The 21367-nt window shown below is 32.6% G+C and overlaps 1 protein-coding gene across 1 annotated transcript in view; it reads left to right on the top strand.

Moving 5' to 3' along the window:
• Nucleotides 1–21367, top strand: part of LOC145287973 (allatostatin-A receptor-like) — a 158295-nt gene that overhangs the window by 136192 nt on the left and 736 nt on the right. The window contains exons 5-7 of the mRNA XM_080135949.1: nucleotides 16036–16238; nucleotides 18627–18756; nucleotides 21310–21367. The exon at nucleotides 21310–21367 is cut by the window's right edge and continues 736 nt beyond it. Of these exons, the coding sequence (XP_079992075.1) occupies nucleotides 16036–16238; nucleotides 18627–18756; nucleotides 21310–21367 (391 nt within the window). The remainder of the gene's footprint in view (nucleotides 1–16035; nucleotides 16239–18626; nucleotides 18757–21309) is intronic.

Raw genomic sequence — 21367 nt, 5'->3', positions numbered from 1 at the left:
CTTCCTAATCTTTGGAAAATCTTCAACCGTGTAGTAAATAATGGGCAGTATAAAAAAATCAGGAGTTTGTTTGCACAGCAACCGAGAAGGCTAACCTGTTTGCTAGTCGCTTTACCTCAATTTTCACATTGGACCCTTCAGACCATTCCCTCCCTGACTTTCCATTGCGGACAGACGCCACACTAGATGAGCTGAAAATCACCTCTTCTCAGGTACACGGTATCATAAAAAACTTAGACACCTCAAAAGCATGTGCACCCGCTCACATCCGACTATGCTATTAAAAAAATGCTCCTCTAAGGTCGCTTCAGTTCCCTCCAAACTTTACACTTTACACTTTACGAATCTTACTTTTCTGACTGCTGGAAAACTGCTTCTGTGGTACCAGTTTTCAAGAATTCTGGCAAAAGAGCTAACCCATTAAATTATCGCCCCATTAGCCTTCTCCCGCTTTTCGCCAAAATATTTGCGTTCTTAATCAAGTTCTAGTTCATCACCTTACAGCTGCTAAACATCTGACCGACAATCAATATGGATTTAGACAAGTCCGTTCCACAGCAGATACCCCAACTGTAATCTCTGAATGTATATACCGTTCACTGGACAAAACAGGGGAAGGTAGAACGGTAAGCCTCGATATATCTAAGCCTTTTGACACGGTATGACACGATGGTCTTCTAAGGAAAATTAGATCATATGGTATGACTGGAAGAATACATAATGTAATTAAATCCTTCTTAAGTAAAAGAATAATCCAGGTTGTCCTCGATGGTCGTACATCTAAACAATATAATATAAATGCTGGAGTACCTCAGGGGTATATCCTTGGACATTTATTATTCCTGATATTCAGAAATGACCTCCCTGATAAAATTGTTTCTGAAATAGATATATTTGATGATCACAACTCTCTATAACAGACACGAGGGGAAAACAAATGGACACATATCTAAGGAAATGACAGAAACACTAGAGGATGACTTCCAATCTGTAGTCGAATGAGGACAAAAATGGATAGTCACATTCATTGCTTCCAAGACTAAGCTTGTTTCCTTCAATAACTACAAGAAACCTTCTCTACCATCAATAAAAATGGCTAAGAACACATTACATGAAAGTACTTCCTTTAAACTCCTCGGCCTAACGTTTACAAGGAACACAAACTGGAATATATACATTGAGAACATTGCCAAGGCTGCTGCGAACAAGGGCATTTTCTATCATGCTAGAGACTGCTTACGCCTAAAAATACCCTGTACCTCTATAAAGCCGCCATTCGCCTATGTATGAAGTGCTGTTGTCACATTTGAGCTGGTGCATCTACTACTTGTCTCTCACTCATGGACAGGGTTTAAAAGAGAGTCGCCAACCTGATAGGTCCTGAACTGTCATCTAGACTTCAGCCTCTGTCCCATCGACGAAATGTTGCATCCCTCTGCCTGTTCTACAAATACTTTAATGGTGAATGCTCTGACGAAATACAAGCACTTGTACCCCGACGACGTGAATACCCCCGACAAACCTGACAAGCAGCTAAATCCCACCCCTTCACAGTAGATATCCCTAGGTGTAGGAAAACCTTCTACTCCAGTAGTTTCTTCCCTAGAACTGCGAGACTTTGGAACTCCCTTCTAGGATACTGCTTTCCCAACTGTACTGACATGCAGAAGTTCAAGTGTAATGTGGACAGACATCTTGCTACTCATCTCCCTTCATAATATTCCTGCTATTTATGTCCCCGATAGTAGTCACCTACGTCAGAGGGGCACTGTGCTTTGTTTGGGGTGAAAATTGCATCTTTAAAAAACACAGGTAGAAACTATGCACAGATAGAAACGAGCGTAATAGTTAAATAGAAACCAATCGTCTAATATGAAAAAACAAAATTAATAATTAATTGAGATGCGATTTTCCAAGAATATACAAATTAATTAATCTTAAAATTTATTCGATCGCATATCCGTGACTGAGTATACTTATTTAATAATTTTTAAATAGAAAACAAATTGGCTGTTAATATCTTGTTAAGTGCGAGGAAAACCCAATCTTATATATATATATATATATATATATATATATATATATATATATATATATATATATATATATATATATATATATAGTCTGTTTATTTTCAAATAATATTGGTTACATATGTGCAAGTGAAGTCTCAATTCATGGGACAACAATTCATCAGACCAGAAAAGAGATTCTCTTTTCTGCACTGATGAGTTTTAATGCAACGAAACAATACTGTATGTGGATGGCATATATATATATATATATATATATATATATATATATATATATATATATATATATATAGGGTGAACAGAAAGTCAGAAAGTCCTTGGACCAATTCAAAAGTGGTTTATTAATAGAAAATTACAAAAATATAAATTAAACATGAATGAAAATTATAAGTTAGGAAACCAAGAATAAATTAAAATTATTCATTTTCAATGTGATGTCCTTTCTTTTCGATTAGGCGTTCAATTCTCTGTCTGAAGTTACCAACCGAGGCACGCAGCGTTTCCTGAGGTATTTTAGCCCATTCACTCAGAAGAGATGTCTTCAAAGCATCAACACTTGGATGAGCAACAGAACAAACCTTTGCCTCCAACAAAGACCACACCGAAAAATCCATGGGATTCAAATCAGGCGATGCAGGAGGCCACATCTCCTTACTCCAGAATCTTGGAAAATGACGTTGGCACCAGTCCTGAGTTTTACTGGAGGCGTGGGATGGTGCTCCATCTTGTTGGAAGGTGAAAGGCTGATCTTTGAAGTGTTTCTTCATCTCTTCAAATGCTGGAACCAAAATATCGTTAATATAGCGATCTGTGTTGATCTTAACCCCCTGCTCCACAAAAATTAGAGGCGACTTCCAAGATTTGGAGACTGCAACCCACACCATGAGGGAAGACGGCTTTTGTCGGCGGAAAACTATTTTCACGGAGTCATCAATGTCTGCTGAAGATTTTGCGTAGACTGTGTCATTCTGATTGTTAACAGTCGCTTCAATTGTGAAGAGTTTTTCATCAGAAAAAACGATCTCTCGCTCTGCCGTGCCAGCCTTCAGTTCTCCAAGAAGAAGCTTTGCTCTTTCAAGTCTCTTGTGCTTTTGGGCAGGTGTGAGGTACTGTCTCTTTCTCATCTTGTAGGGGGACAACTGGAGATCGTTTTTTACGATGGTTCTCATCGAGGTCACGCGCACATTCATATTTTTAGCCATTTGTCTTGCAGATCTCTTCGGGTTCCTCCTTACCCTCTCTCGGACAGCTTTAATCACCTTCTTTGTTCGAGCAGTGCGAGGTCTTCCACTTCTAGGACGGTCTTCAGATGTACCAAGTTCCTTAAATCTGTTCACAACATGGTACACGGTGGATTTAGCCACTTTCAAGAGCTTAATAATCTCTGAGTTTGTCCTTCCCGCGCAATGAAGCTGAATTATGGCCTCTCGTTTGCTCATTTTTCTGAAAGTTTAAACAAAATTATTTTAATATTTTTGTTGAAAATAATTAGATCAATAGTTAGACTAAATACTTACTTTATTCGAAAAGAGAAAAAGTGATTTTAACAATATTTAATTTTAAAACGCAAAATGGACCAAGGACTTTCTGTTCACCCTATATATATATATATATATATATATATATATATATATATATATATATATATATATATATATATATATATATATATATATTTATAATCAGGGCTACCTGGCGTTGCCCGGGGACATAAAAGTAAACAAAATAAAGTGTTTATTTTAAAATGAAGGAGTAGGATAAATGGTTTCCACGTTTTCTCATGATACTAAAGCGGGACTGATTATAGATCATGTTTAGACCCCCCCCCTTTTGCGATTAGTAGCTGTGCTCTTAAATTGATAATGATCGGTCAATTAGTTTAGGTGTGAATTTTAATCAAACAAATATAAAACATTTAATGCTGAAATATTACCCTGGCTTTATTAAAGATCGCATTCAATTGTATGATGATGGATCGTGCTGAAATAATAACGTTATTATTTGTGTGTGTTTGTATGTGTGTATGGGTTACAGTCGGAAGGGTAGCGTCTAAAAACGTACCTTACTCTAAAATAATTATAAACAAAAAAAACAAATGTAAAATTGTGTGTATGTGCTTACGTTACAGATAAGTATGACGTCGGCCACAGTCGGGGATATTCCGTGTACTTTAAAAATAGACTAACGGCTAGCGTCTAAAAGACGTACTTTATTCTATAAATAAAAATAGATTTCAAAAAGTAAAAGGTAAAAATGAGTGTGCTAGAGAAGGGGGAAGATACATATTGGATATCCGTGTTTTTTTTTTCAAATTCAAAGATTAAAAGACAATGTACTAAATCATTAAAAAATTCAACCCCGACACAATTGAATTGTGTAAGAAAAAAAAGGAGAAAACAACACACAAATGAATTGATAATTACAGAGGTTAAGTAGAAAGAAGAAATGTTATCACATTCTGAGATGCAACAGAATCGAAACCATGCACACAAAGACACGCATACACGATCTATAATGAATATCATTTGTAAGGGAAAATACGCACAGTGAGAGAGAGGGGGAAGAGAAATCCCTTTACACACAATGTGGATCCTGTCTTATTGAAAGGAACAGCAGCCCGACCGCTACGATGTATTTGTATCACACACACACACACACACACACACACACACACACACACACACACACACACACACACACACACACACACACACACACACACACACACACCACCCACAAAACAAACTTGTCGATTAAAAAAATTGGAAAAAATAGTGTTGTAGTGTTTAGTATCTGTTAAAGGTTCCAAATATAAGTATAATGTAAAACTGTGTTCAATGGTTAAAAAAACTCGATCGCAAGGGATATCTAATTATTTTGTTGATGTTTTGACGACAACGACAGAAGAGATTCTTATAGCGGACAGCGTGGTTTAAACTTGGTAAAAGAAAGCAAGTAAATTGTTTATAGCACTTCGTTTAATGATTTTCTCTCTTTTATATTTTTCTATCTTACAAGATTGTAATGACCTATGCATAATAATATTCTCTTAGTGACTCCATATTTTCATTTTAGTAACCGCTCGTTCATAAATCGAAGAACTGTATTCCGGAATATTCATAGCTCAGCCAATCAGAATAGACAGTATTTAGAGATGGAGCCTTTATTATTTATGATCGGAAATTGGGAAGATTATGTTAGATGTATGTATGTATGAGCCAGTTATGGTCGGTGTAATCACAGAATCTTTGAAACGTGCAGAATTTGTCCCGAAGACAACTAAGTGCAGTAGAAGAAGTAAATATTAAAAGAGAAAATAGGGATTCCTTCCTTGAAAGATGCTGCGATTGTGATGGTGTTACTCGTAGGATGCAATGTAGTATTTTATTATCACGACTGAATGTGTCTGAAATGCTGCATAAAATAGTGGCTATTAGCCTAGATATATTGAATTTGTATGTAGCATCTGTTGTTGCAAACCTACGATACTATTGTTCAGAGGGGAATTTCTCCGGCTGCTTTATATATATATATATATATATATATATATATATATATATATATAGTCTGGGTAGGTTTATACATTAAAGGCGTTGAGTGAAATTTGAAAATCAAATAACAGACGTGTTACATTTATAACACTTTAAAGCCAAATAACAACGCGATTTTTTTTAAAACTTTATAATATAAACGGATGTTTATTTTTAAAGAGAGAGATATATTTCGAAGATATACACTCCTTTTTCAATTTGTATGTATATATATATATATATATATACATATATATATATATGTATATCGCGTTGTTATTTGTCTTTAAAGTGTTAAATGTAACACGTCTCTTATTTGATTTTCAAATTTCACTCAACGCCTTTAATGGATAAATCTACCCAGACTTTCAAATCACGCGCGACCACGCGTAATTATCCGGCTACAGAAAAAAAAATTCAACTTCTTCCATTCAACATCATGACGAAGTATAAGAAAAAAAAAATATACATATATATATATATATATATATATATATATATATATATATATATATATATATATATATATATATATATACAGATTGAAAAAGGAGTGTATATCTCTGAAATATATCTCTCTCTTTAAAAATAAACATCCGTTTATTTTATAAAGTTTTAAAAAATCGCGTTGTTATTTGGCTTTAAAATGTAAAATGTAACACGTCTCTTATTTGATTTATATATATATATATGTGTGTGTGTATGTATGTGTGTGTATGTATCTATGTATATATATGCATGTGTTTGTGTGTGTGTGTGTGTATGTGTGTGTGTGTAACAGACTATCCTATAAATTATTCAGACGGACTGTTACCTATTTTTACCATGTAGAAGTATTTTTAATATTAGACGTAGGTTCGGTTTTTGCCATAACTTACATTTATGATATACGCTGATAATTTACTTGTCGACTGCCCCAATATAAAAATTGTGTTCCTTATTATTATTATTATTATTATTATTATTATTATTATTATTATTATTATTATTATTATTATAGATATTAATTTCATTTTATAAAAAAAATCAGCCTATCACACCTTTAATAAACCTCCATATAACAGCTTTTCTGAATCATTAATTTTGTTTTGTAAGCTCATAATCGCACCTGTATATGATTTCAAACGATTAAGTGTAACATAATAAATCATCTCGTTGATTTCATGTCAGACTATGTTTAGCGAAATAAAGATGCAGGCATGAAAATAGCTAAAATAGCAACACATATCTATTCATATTTTCTCGTATTCAAGACTTGTTGAATTGATGAAACGTGCAGAGGCTGCCTAATGGCATAAGAGATTTTGTCATTAAATTATGAGAAGGGGTTTAAATAAATATCTGGTGCCGTTGCCAACCACATGGTTAAGATTGATGGATCAAATACTACGCACGTAAGCAGCCTGGGTTCAAATCTCATTTCGTCTTTATTTCCTTCTAATGCACCGTTTGAAGCCGACGTCTTTCTTCTAATGTTAACTATAAATTATTCACATATTATTATTGAAAACTTATTTTTATATTTCTGATTTTTTGGTGCAATTTTAAAATTTATTTATGTTTGATGAGGAAATATATTTTATATTTCTGTTTTTATGATTTTAAATTTTACTTTCATTTTATAAGAACACATATGTTTATATTTCTGTTTTTTTTCGTGCATTTTTAAAATTTATATTTGATAAGAATACGTATTTTTATATTTCTGTTTTTATGTTTTTAAAATTTTATTTTTATTTTATAAGAATACATTTGTTTATATTTCTGTTTTTAATTATTTTTTTAATTCATTCTCAGCAGTTGAACTATTTTAAATGCTGACGGCGATAGAAAAGATTTAAACGACGATCATATTTAAGTACGTAAAGAAAGAAACAATATCTTGGTTTTATCGGTTGATAAAGCGTTCGTCTCCGGTTCCAATAACTAGCGCATCATGTATCTGAATAACATTCGATTTATATCTATATTTTTATAGATGTTCATAATGCCTAATCTTTGCTCTAAAACTAAACAAAAGTTAAGAATGCTAACATAAAGGGCTACTTTGGCTTATTTAAATTTTTCTTGTTTTTTTTTTGTTTTTATTTTAACGTTGAATGGTAATTAGTTTGCGGAAGTCGAAAGAAGTTTTTGTTCAGTTAAAATTCACAGAATATTTTATCTTGCAACACACACACACACACACACACACACACACACACATATATATATATATATATATATATAAATATATATATATATATAACTATATATATATTGCAATACATATAGAATATATATATATATATAATTTTTCGTGCGGCAGCTGGTCTATGCTTTCTGTAGAGATGTTCGTTGGATGTCTATTTCTACGTTATATTAACAAATATCGACTTATTTCAACAAGTACAAATAACTGTGATTTATTTGATTAAAAACAGACTTTCTATGGGCACAGATTCTTTTAAAAATCTTCATTCTGCGGAACCTATCAGCAGAGGATTGCTTTCCTGCAGACATCATTATCATCTCCAATCCAATATCAACAAAAAACTATTATAAACTATACTCATAAGTAATCAAATTTTGTTAATTCCAGTCATCTTATAAGTGTCTTCATTATTTATCTTTTATAAATGTGTCTTTTTTCTCAACTCAGCAATATCGCCGCCTAAATATAGTTTATTCTTAAACATCCCTTTTGTTTAGATGTGTTTTTTAAATGTCATTTTATTTTAATCGATGTTACTTAATTGTTAATTCAATCACTATTCAATTAATATTCAGGATTTCGATTTTTGTTTTAGCGAGATATATACATGAATACATGCTTACGCACAGATGTTTGCCTTTTATATTCTAGAAGACTGGTAACTCTCTGTCATCAGCAGCAGCTGACAGAGAGAGGGGAGTTACAACAATAATTATTTCATTATAGTTATTCGCGGAGTCAAGCGGTTCACACTCTGGTTTCTAGTGCATTTTAAATCAATCTATAAATGACACGTTGAATGTTCGCCATCTTTCTTTTCCGATTGAAAAATTGTCTAACTTAATTGCAGTTGATATTTACACCGCTGTTTATTTTAGGCCTTTTATTCTCGAAATCTGCAATTTTCTATAAATTTCGAGCTGAAACCCTTATTTAAACTGTGCTCCTTACTTTTAGATATTTAGTAACAGTAAATGTTTCCATGGATTAAATTTGCTACCTCTACGTGCATTTCATTCTAGAATATTTATTAACAACCATTTCTAATTAACTATCTGTGATAAAAACATAGAAGTTCTTGAATATTTAATATCAGTTGATGGAAGGCACAAGTAGACACAAGCAAATCCTCGGAAATGACAGTTTATTATCATACTTGACACGTGTTCTCGTGAATGAATTCGTTGAGCAGAATAGTCTATAACAAGCATGTCAAACTCAGAGTCCCACGATTTTTGTTATTAAAAGGTCCACACGTAAAGTTATTACAGTATATTTTCTTTTGCTTCAGAAACATGTTTGGTCATATTCAAAAAGCTCATTACAAAGGTACATGTAATTTTAGAAAATACACAATTAAAGAAATTAGCATGAGATAAAATGTGTTCTTTAATTTAATATAAAGAACATTTAAATCAATGGTTGAATTGTATCTGAATGCAACAGCAACACAATGAACATAAATGAGTTAAAAACTGACAAATATTAAACTAGCTTTCATGTTTTGCTTCGAGACTTTACACCTCTTTCTGTTAACAATTTTTGCTATGTTAGGTTGATATTTCTGTGTAGTTATGAGTTTTATCAGAAATCCTTCAACTTAAGTCTCTTAAAAGCTTTAATATAAACGATTTTAAGACTCTCGGCAGTTTTTATCATGTAATTGCCTGTAACTTCGTTAATAATGTATATAGTGCTAAAAAAAAAAAACACACACAAAAAAAAAACGTTGTGTTCGTGACGTTTTAAAGTTTCGATCAGAGGATTTGCTTCCACAGATTTTTAAAAGTTGCTATGCGGGCTACAAATAAGCTAGCATTATGCCGCATGCGGTCTGTGTGCCACATCTTTAGGGAGATTACTACCTAGAATCGTCTCGGAAAACATCTTAAGACAAAATAACACGTCAATAATTTGGTAATATTGGACCGCTGTAGTAGAAATGAAGGTATATTGTTACACAACACACATTTAATAAGGTGTAACAAAAACAGTTAATGTCTGGAAGAACTAAACTTTCAAAAATAAAACTAGTATTAATTATTAATAAAAAAAACACCTGCAAAGGTTAATATATTTTGAATGAAATGATTTCCGTTGATGTAAGGAACTAAAAAAAGATACCACTTCGAGGTAAAAAGTTTAGCTAACCAGAATTATTTTATGGATTGATTCGATGGCGGAAAACAGCAATTCTTCCCCCTTTATCAGAAATATAGCTCATAGAATATGAGGCGTAAATAAAAACACAGTGACAAGTCTGTTGATAATGAACACAACGCCTACTTTCTACTCATTATAGAGTTATTTAAAAACGGTTAGCTGTAGTCCTCGCTTAATATCCATGGACTAATTGACAGTGAAGAAAAAAATTCATATTTTTTGCTCACATACGATACGTGGGTGTCATTACTTATTAGACAAACAACACCGAAAATGAGATCGACATGAGATCGACAATTGATTGGTGTTCGATTTCTGTGCGTGCTTTCTTCTTCCTTGCAACCCGCAACCTATAATAAAAGTAGATTGCTATATTTTTGTACATCGATATTTGTCGTCATGATTGTAAGCATAGCCCAAAACAACAAAACTTCAAGAAGACCATGTAGAACTCTGTAGGGATGCAGTTCCGTGGCAATCTGTAATTTTAGAATATATCTTAATCAACTTCTTTTTCTGTTTGGTTATCTGTCTACGAATAACTACCTACGAATAAACGTTACTAACAACGAAGTATGCAACAGTCAAAACATAGTAAAATCACTAGGAATAAAGAAAATTGCCTGTAAACTATCTGATAGTTGCTTCACGCAGTTATATTAAGGAAATCTGATTAATACGTTTTTTTATGGTATTTAATTAAATATTTTTTATCTTCGCTAAGAGAAAACATGTTTTCTTTAAGCAACATGTAATCACAAGATTATTAATATGTGAATGGCCTGTTAGTTTACAGTGTTAATTAGACAAGATGGTCCAAAATATTACAATACTAATTAAAAAGAACTATCAGAACCTGCGGGAATTTTATAGTCGTGGCGTTAATCTGTTGAATATTACTGCCGTGCTTAGAAGTATTTCAATTCTATGGACGTCCGATGGGAACGCAAATCATACGAGATTATTGTCCCATCTTTGTTCAAACTGAAACAGTATATTCCTAGTTTATTTGTTGATGTAGTTTGCTTGAGTGCATCTAAAAACCCTTGGCACGTTGTGACATTTCTATTTAACAGACTTCCGCCTCGAACGCCGACCCCATAATATAAAGACAAATCACTGATACTACTCCGAAAGGCGGACAAATGTATGTTTGTTTCAGTCCCACGTCTGACCTAACAGTAACATCAGTGAGGTGACCATGATTAAATTGTTAAGATGCGAACTGGCAACCTGAGTGTGTGAAGTTCGAACAAATGTGGTTGTTAACTTTTCAATTCAGATGAACGTATTTCGGTTCAAACAAACGAACAACAACAACAAAAAAAACATATTGATCTGTATCATACACTTTTGCAAACACAAAATAGGTGAATTTATGGCAGTAACGTAAAAATCTTGCGTTCTGGTGGCAATGAATTCTCTGAAAGCGTTTTTTATATATCGCTTACGTTTTTGAAGCATTTCTCAGAAAGTTGTCGAGATGCTTGAAAAAGTGTTAGTCGGAAGGTGAGAGGTCTGAAGAGTATGGCGCATGAGGCAGAGTTTTGTAGTCCAATTCGTGCAACTTCTTCAGGGTCGGTTTACCAACGTGCAGACGAGCATTGTCGTGGAAAAGAATTGTGCCTTTTCTGTTGACTAATGCTGGGTGTTGTTGTCGAAGTTTCTGATGCATTTCATACATTTACAGTACTTTTCCGGCGTTATGGTTTCGCCTGCATTCAAGAACTGTAATGGACGAGACTGATCGCAGACCACCAAACAGTCAGCATGACCTTCTTTTGGTTCAACTTTGTCTTCGGAAGTGTCGTGAAGCTTCGTCGGCGTCTAAGCACTGAGCTAAAGTTGTCATAAAGAACCCACTTTTAATACCAAGTCATAGCCTGGTAAAGAAACGAATCGTTTTTGTTGCGTACAATAAAGGAAGATCATACTTCATTACTTCATTTTATTTAATTCTCGCTCATTTAACAGTTTTTTTTGTCTTTCCAATCTCTCTGAAGTCGGTTAAAATCGTCCTATACGTTACGTCTAATTCAGAAGAAAGTTCTTTAACAGTTGTGCGTGGACTAAGGATCCTAATTAATCGTTATCAACATCCGGTGGCCGACCACTACGCTCATCATCTTCAAGCCTCTCATCGCCAACACGGAAATTCTTAAACCACTATTGTGCTGTGCGTTCACTAGTGATTCCTGGGGCAAACGCTTGGTTGATATCGCGAGCTGTTTCGGACCAGTTTTAAATGAAATAAGAAAATTATGCGAATTTGCTTTTTTCTCATCTTGTATTCAACGTTCTGAAAAGAAGACATAATTATTTTAAACCGATTGTAATTTAAACGATTGGAAAGAACGAAAAACGATTTTTAAAATGATATATACAGTAAGGATATTATAATGAAAACTTATTTGAAAATAGATAATTTAAAATCAAGATAAAAATTCTACAATAACATTTTTGTCAAACTAATAATTACAAATTTACAAGTATTCGAATGTATATTAGTTAATTCATAAACAAATCGGCAAATTTAAACTTTTGTTAAAAGTTGAAAATTAAATTACGCCGTGATGATTTGAAATCGTAACATATTTCGAATCGTTCAAACTGCTGAATAATTTGTTTTTAATTACTAGCGGGGAGGAGGAAGCGTTCGGTTTGTTTTGGCGTAAAATACATTTAAATATAATATTTTTATTTGTCCACATTTTGAATATATTATTAGAGTTTAGCTTTCAAAAGTATAATAATAAAAAAGTATTTGGGTGCCATCAGCTAGAATCGAAACCGTAACTGAAGTAGTCAAAGCTGTTCACGTTTCCACTGTACCACCGTGAAATGCATTAGAGCTGAGTAAAAATAAAAAATAAACTAAGATGAATGTAAAAAATGTATAAGATTTTTTCAATTTTGACTCATTTTTGACCCCTTAAAACTATTTTAACCGGTTAAAGACTCATAAAAAAACGCCCGTAAAAAAACAAATCATTAGAAACCTCTAGCGCCGCTTAGCGACTTTTAGTTTCGGGGGGGGGGGGCAGAGTTTGAAAATATAGAGACAGACAGACAGACAGACAGACATATAGTCTTTTATATATTAGATTAGCAAATCATCAATTATTAAAAGATTAAAAGTATCTTAAGCTATTTACATCGAGTCACTGTATAACTGCAGATTAAAACAACATAATCAATGAATATGAATGATAATTTTATAACATACTAGAAGATATATTCGGCTTTGTCCGGGTTTAAGCCTATCGTTAAATTCCTTTAAAAACGAAATAAAAAAACAAAAACGAACTGAGACAGGTGCATGCGAGTATTATATTTTTTCTAAACAGTTCATTTCTTGTAAGTAAAAAAAATATACTCGAGCTGAGATCGAAACCAAAACCTAAACACAGTGAATCAAGTATGCTAACCATTAGGACAGTTTGACACAACCTTTAAGAAGTGTTTTCAAACCTACTTACTTTTAACAAAATATGAACGCTTAATGCATACACAGTGAAACAGTTGAGAAACAGATAAAAACTTGATGACAACCCAAATACCATTTTTTTTTAATTTTGACTCCATAGCAGTCTTTTTCTCTGGATGAACACCGATAAAACAATATGTCTACATCTTTCCACAAGTCTGAAATATGTACGAAATGTCACGTTTGTAGATCAATAATTCGTTGAGTATATAGATAGCGAATTGTCCTCACACACATAGTCACTTTTATAGACATATAGATTAGTTCAATTAGCAATTTAATTACACAATGATATGTTACAGTTAAACTTTAAAATCCCATTAAAATAATAATTTAACAGATAAAAACGAAATAATTGAAAAAGTGAAACAAAAATGAAAGTTAAAATACTTTTCGGCGGCCTCGGATAGGTAGACCTAGTTTACTATGTGCATTCCAGATTAACATTTTATAATCGAGTATCGTCCAAACTTATGTGTGCAGTTGCTCGGCGAAATGCATTAAGCTATATTTTCAGGATTGTACTATCTTGTAGACGAATAGTACTGATCTGTAATTAAATTCGCAGTACAAGAATCTAAATACATTACTTATTAAAAACGAAAATCATAATTGTAAACCTTATTCAACAGATGTAATCTTATTTGAAAAAGATTACATAAAAATGTAGAAAGTTTGGTTAACGAATGAGATGTTTTGTTTGAAACCTATAGTTTTTTTTTATCAGCTGTTCAAAAATACCATTTAAGAATGCAATAATTTTTTGTATGCAATTTTTAAAACTAAATAATAACACTTATTTACCGTCAAAGATATTTCATAGACTTCTGCCATTATTGGATTTTTAAGTGTCTCGGGATTATTTTCAAGTGTTCAAATTTTGTGCATGGAAGAATGCTATTTACACGCATTAGGAATTCGCACACAAGTTATCAAAAGATATTACTCACTGACAACAGCCGGTGGTGTTTCCTGGAGTCGTGATTTTCCACAAATGTCCAGTACTCTCTACTTCTTTCCATGTGCGCTATCGCAACAGCTGCTTGCCATTAATTTTCCGCTGGAAATGGCGATTGGTCGTCATAGTAATCTTGGTTACAATAAGCTTCTTTACGGTCTCAGTCCTCTTCGCATTCATTCAGTGGAGGTCTGGTTAGTGTTTTTTTTCTTGGTCTTTCTATCCTCTTTGAACCTCCGACTATTGGTTGTGGTATCAGTCAACGCCGACACTCCTATTTTTGTGGGTGCGTAGTTAAATTATTATTATTATTATTATTATTATTATTATTATTATTATTATTATTATTATTATTATTGGCTCACAAGCAGCTTTCACACAGGTCATCAAAGATCTTGCAGAAAAAATGTAGTGTTCCCTGGAACAGCAAGTCTCCTAAGATTTTCGATATCCTCCACCTCTTTTGATAACATTTGCAAATGAATTTGCGTTATCGCAATAGCCGCATATCATTGATTTCTCGCTGGCAGCGGCCATTGGTCTCAGTTGGAATTTGAATGGCAACAAGCCTCCCCAAGGTCCCAGTTCTCTTCACACTTGTCCAACGGAAGTGTGGTCAGTGCGCTCTCCTCGGCCTTTCCGCCCCCCTTGATCCTTCTCAGCTATGTGGTATTACTCTTTTGTGGGTGGGTGATGGGGAAATGGGAAAGAATAGGGGAGAGAATAGAAAACTTATAGATTTTCAGCTTCAATGTTCTTGGTTCCATGTGGCGCTTCTTCATGTTTTTACCTCTGCAGCAGTTTGTCTGGCTCGCTCATGTGGCTCATGCGTAATAGTGTCCGCATTCAAGGATTTTCCTTAATATTTCAGCTGTTTTCATGATTGTTATTCGTTGTATCTTTCAAGCCATTCCTCTGATTCCAATTTTTCCCATTCTTTTTTTAAAAGCTTTTCAGAATTGCCTCTAGTGTTCATATATTATAGGTATTATCATGATATCCTATTATTATTATTATTATTATTATTATTATTATTATTATTATTATACACATTTGATTGGTTGTTTTTGTTTTACGGCATATCAACCTTTTTCAGGTTATTTAATGCTGAATCCAAAGATTGGTAAGAAATTTTTTTTAATAGAATATATTTGTTGTTTTCAAGTCGGTTTCTATTTAACCCATAGGTGGGACCCTAACAGGTACTACCACTCCTGGTCAGTGAACATGGGAGCAATGGCAATTAAAGGGTGGCTCCACACTCCCCAAAACCCGCAAGCTGGGGCCTCACCACTGGATATAGTTTAAGGTCATATCCAGGACCTATACACATTTGAGCGAATGCAATCGAGTGAAATCAAAGTAGAACTTTATTTTGTTTGAAGAGGAGTTTTAGTTGTGTATATAGAGAGGTTTTCAACTTATGCATATAAATGATATAATGTATCTATCTATCTATCTATCTATCTATCTATCTATCTATCTATCTATATATATATATATATATATATATATATATATATATATATATATATATATATATATATGTCATAAAATCCAGCGAGATTATTCCAAATAAAGAATTTGAAACTGAACAACAGGAAAGATACATTCAAATGAATCCTCATTTCAAATCTTTTTAAATCACTACATTTTTGTTTTAATTTCAGAAACTGATTCCAGGTGGCGTTATTACCAAAGGGTACACTTGCATCAAGTCATGGTCTGACGAAGCTTACAGTAAACTATACGAGTTATACATGCTGATTATTATGCTGATTATTCCTACAGGTGTAATGATTGTGGCATACACTGGAATTTGCTGGGAAATGATTACTGTAACAGCAAGAAGAGCAGATATGCGAAGTGGCAGGTAAAACCGTTTTTGTTTAATTGGAGAAGCCATTAAAATTAGGCGGTGAATGTGTAAGCAGCGAATTGTAATTGAATTAACATTTATTCAATTCAAAAAACATTTATTAAATGTAATCAGAAAAGTCAACCATATTATACTTGTTTTAAAGGACGCACTGTTTATTTAAAACGTTAATGCACACGCTCAGTAAAAATGACAGAAACACTTATGCTTTGTCAGTGCTCACACTCGCTGCTTATCTGGATACATTACTAAAATATTCATATAAAATTATAGAATTACGTTTGCTAGTAATTTACTTTAACGTGTATAAAATATTATTATAATTTCTGATGACCTACACTAAAATACACTCACCTATATCATTAATTTCGGATTTATGATGATTTCTTTCCGAATTTTTTTTAAGAGCGTGATAAGTCTTACTTGTATTTGTTTTATCGTTTCCTCTCATCACGTGAAATTGTTCGTTCGGTGATATTAAATAACATTTTTTTATTTTCTATATTTGACCTAGCGCTAAAGTACATTCATATAAATAAAAAAGAAAACCAAAAATTATTTATTGTTCATAAAAAATACTTTTCAAGATGACTGATTTTAATAAACATATAAATTTTAAAATTTAAATTCGTGGTGAGTCTATAATGTGGAAAGTATCTTATTGTTTTCTGCAAAAAATAGATGTTATGAGTTGCCTTCAACAAGTTTTCAGACTGTTTTCATACGGACACCTTTATTGGCAGTACACCGATGAAACTCTAGTCCCCTTCGAAGTTATCTACTCCGTTTATTTTGTAATAATGCGTTGTTTTGGCTTCAAACGTATCCAATGCGTAATTATTTTATTACAACTCAACCGGCGCATCTATCAAGGAACACAAACCCTAACGTGAATTCCGCGTGACCAACGCACCGTTCCGAACGTTGAAAAGACTACCGTAAAAACAACAAACGGACTTCTACTGATTCTATGCCCCAACTACAACATAGCAAAAAAAAAAAAAAAAAGAAACACATACTGATGATGAAGTGTATCTTCGAAATATATTTATAAATTTCAATATAAATTTCAAACAAAATAAATATCTGTTTATTTTGTAATCATGCGTTGTTTTGGCTTCAAACGTATCTAATACGTATTTATTTTATTCAAACTCAACCAACGCTTCTATCAAGGAACACAACCCCTATTATTATTATTATTATTATTATTATTATTATTATTATTATTATTATTATTATTATTATTATTGTTGTTGTTGTTGTTAGTTGTTGTCATTATTATTATTATTATCATTATTATTATTATTATTATCTGGCATTTTCTTAATTTTCTCTCTAATCCTATTATGAATTTTTTTTTTTATATTCTGTCGTGTTAACCATTTAAAATATTTTACATTAACATAAGATAGTTTCAAATAAATCTTATTTGATATTGCATGCAAAGAACTCCTTTATGGAAAGTCTTTATTCAAAAGATGTAAAAATTTCATATATAGTTTGTTTTTCATTTTCTATTTTTATGACATAGTAAACCAAATTCATTTCTATTTCTTTTATTTGAATTATTATTATTATTGGTATGTTGTTTCTTATATTAAATCTAAGCCGTATACACACATATGCACATATACATGTATCCCTGTGGGTGTGTATTAGAAGCATCACATAACTTTTTAAATACTTTTTATAAGTAGAGTAATTACTAAGTCGAAATAAAATATAACTACGGATGAATCTTTGCACTTTGGTGCACTTATATTGCTAAGCATTTTCTTGTAAATACGGCTCATATTTATTTTTTTAACAAGGTTTAAAGTAAAACCTGGAGGAACTTATTAATATGTTTGCTATATATTAATCCCTCGTCTATATATAGTTTTTTAGAATTATTTAACATATATTTGTAGGAGTGCAGTATATACATACATACATACATATATATATATATATATATATATATATATATATATATGCGCGGGTGCGTGTGTTTAAATGCGTGTGTAAAAAAGTATGTGCTAAGATATTTTTTCTCTACTCTTTTCGAAAAATGTATATTTGGTGAAAATAGTAACGAATATTAAAGTTTTCTAAAGTTTAACATCTGAACATTAAATACATATTAAGAGAGATTTCTGTATATACCACTTCTAAATTTCCGGAATTTATGTTGCACACGAGTTCATTTTGCATTTTCCAAATAAAAAGAACGTGTTAGTCTGAAAAACACATTTTAAATCACACCAAAACATGATACTGATTGACCATTACCACATTGTCTTAATTTATATATTTGAAATGCGAAGTGATCCTTGACCAGCTGAACAAATACATTCAATCGATTATCAATTATGTTGTTTGCTTGTCAATTTATTGCAGTCTTTCTGAAACCGATCTACCGACCGACAAAGTGGATCCGACAAGAAAAAGTGTCAAAGGAAACAGAAAATCAAATAAGCAAAATAAATCCAAAAAGAAATCAGCTGAAGACGACAAAACTAAAATGCAGGCAAGTGAATATAATTTGTGTCTCTAACAATAAAAAGATAATATTTATTAATTCCTGAATATACCATATATAAGTGTCCTACTACAATAGCAAAGTTAAACACGACCGATTTAATGGTGAGAAAATATACCCCCAAAAAGAGGATCACTGTAAATTAGGAAAAAAAAACACCAACACAATTATTTTAATTTAGAATGGTTTTACCGATTAAACAAATGACAGAATATATATTACACGTTGATCCACTAATACAAGGCACGATTTACAATTTGATACATTCTATACAAAATTTGCGCATATGTATATATATATATATATATATATATACACACACAAATATATACATATATATATACATATATATATATATATATATATACACTTTATTTACCTCAAACAAGACACGTTGCCACTTGTACAAAGGGGATAATATTTCGGACCATTTACAGGTAGACTATGTTGGGAGTTGGGCACCGAGATGTCCATACTACTACATATCACTATAGTCATAACAGCAGAAGATCAAGAGGGAATTCCAAAGTCTAGCCATTCAGGAGAATAACCTGTTAAAGCTTATTGTTATTAATTATCGTTATGTAACATTGCGGCAATCCGATGAGACAGGGTTGAAATTTTGATGATACGTTCTATGAATAAGAAACTAATGGTTGTAACAACATATTAATTACTCTAGCGTTCACCGAGAATTATTTTTACGTTAATAAAAATGTTTTGCACCTTTTACGAGGGGCGTGCAATAAGTAATGCCCCTGGCCAACTTCCAGTTGTCTGATCTATATATTTATCTATATATTCATAAAAGTGAATGTGTCTCTGTGTGTGCCTTTGTGTGTGTGTCTGCGTACATTTCTCTAAGGAATAACTTTGTCAATTTTAAGTTGACAGACTCCAAATTTGATATACAGGGTACTGAGATTTGGGAATATCTTTGTAATCCGTTTTTGGCCAGAAATTTTACTGTTGAGTGGTCAAAGTGAAACGATTTGTCCTTTGAGAACTCTACCGAACTCCTCCGCCAATTTTGTGTATAAACAATTGAAATTTTAGATATCGGTTACTTGAACATTGATCTAACTTAGTAACTTGATTTGAGACCAAAACAATAAATGTTCAGGGGTCATTAATAAGGGTCAAAGTTAAAAAAAATTGACCTCTGCGGTCTCTACCAAATTACTCAGACAATTTCTGGTCTAAACATTTGAAATTTTACATAAAGGGTATTCAGAGATAGGGCAAGCTTTTTCATCGGTTTGGGTTGAAAATTTTTAGTTACCAATATATATCAGACGACTAATATCTAAAAATTGGCTGAAAACATTAATATCTTCACCTTAAACTGGGCACTTTTCTACAGGGGGGTGCTTTTTGGCCGATATTTTTTAAATTCATCCTCTCCTTTCGATTGTCGCGCCTTAATTTAAAAAAAAATGTCACTTCCGGTTTGGCGGTGGCCGTAACAGCATAGACGTCAGGTTTTTCCCCCGTTCTTTTCCTCCTTTGCGCTACGGGTTCGAGCCTGCCTACCTACTACCACTTTTTTGTTTTGCTCAAAATACACATCTAAACACCCGGGCAACGCCGGGCAGAAATGCTAGTATTTCTACAAAAGTTAAAATGTCTGTGTGCCTGTCTACATTTCCCTACCAAATAACTCTGTCAATTTTCGGTCTAGAAACACGAAATTTGACATAAGGAGAATTGCGATTTGAGAAAATCTTTTTCTTCGGTTTTCGGTCTGAAATTTGGCTTTCGAGGGGTCAAAATTCAACGATTCCACCTTTGAAAACTCTACTAAACTCCTCCACCAATTTTAGGGTCTAAACACTTGAAATTTTAAGAGGTCAATGTTTTAAAACTGTGACTCTATTATGACCCTTAACATTTATTGTTTTGGGCTCAAATAAAGTTATTAAGTTCGATCAATGTCCAAGGAACCTATATCTAAAATTTCAAGTGTTTAGACCCGAAATTATCATAGGTTTTTGGTAGAGTTCTCAAAAGTCAAATCGTTTAACTTTAACTCCGAACAACCAAATTTCTGGCCGAAAACCGATCACATAGATTTTCCCAAATCTCAGTGCCCTGTATATCAAATTTCGAGTCTGTAGACTTTAAATTGACAGATTTATTGCGTAGGGAAATATACACAGACAGACATACATACATACAGACACGTTCACTTTTATAGATATATAGGTAGATTACTATCTTATGTATGGACATTTCATATAAAAACATAGATATATATGCATGCATGTATACACATGTGTTTGTGTTTTGTATACATATGTAAGTGTGTATGTATAACTATGTATATGTGTATGTAAATATATATGTTTCCATATACAAATAAATAGACACGATTATTTATTATTGAGTGGATACATATGTATCCATATTTCTTCTCAGATTGTATTTGTATTTGATGTGTTCGTATTTCGTGAGCAGTAACGTACATAAGAGAAGCTATACTATTCGTGTTATGCATTTTAAAGCATTCACAATCCGTCATTAATTTTTTTTTTTTTGCAGGTCGTAAAAATGCTGGTTGTGGTTGTATTTTTATTCGTCCTTTGCTGGGCACCAATCC

This window comes from Euprymna scolopes, chromosome 11 (assembly GCF_053919585.1).
Source record: "Euprymna scolopes isolate OS-2025 chromosome 11, ASM5391958v1, whole genome shotgun sequence".
Classification (NCBI taxonomy): Eukaryota; Metazoa; Mollusca; class Cephalopoda; order Sepiida; family Sepiolidae; genus Euprymna; species Euprymna scolopes.
This window is presented reverse-complemented; position numbering and strand designations above follow the sequence as displayed.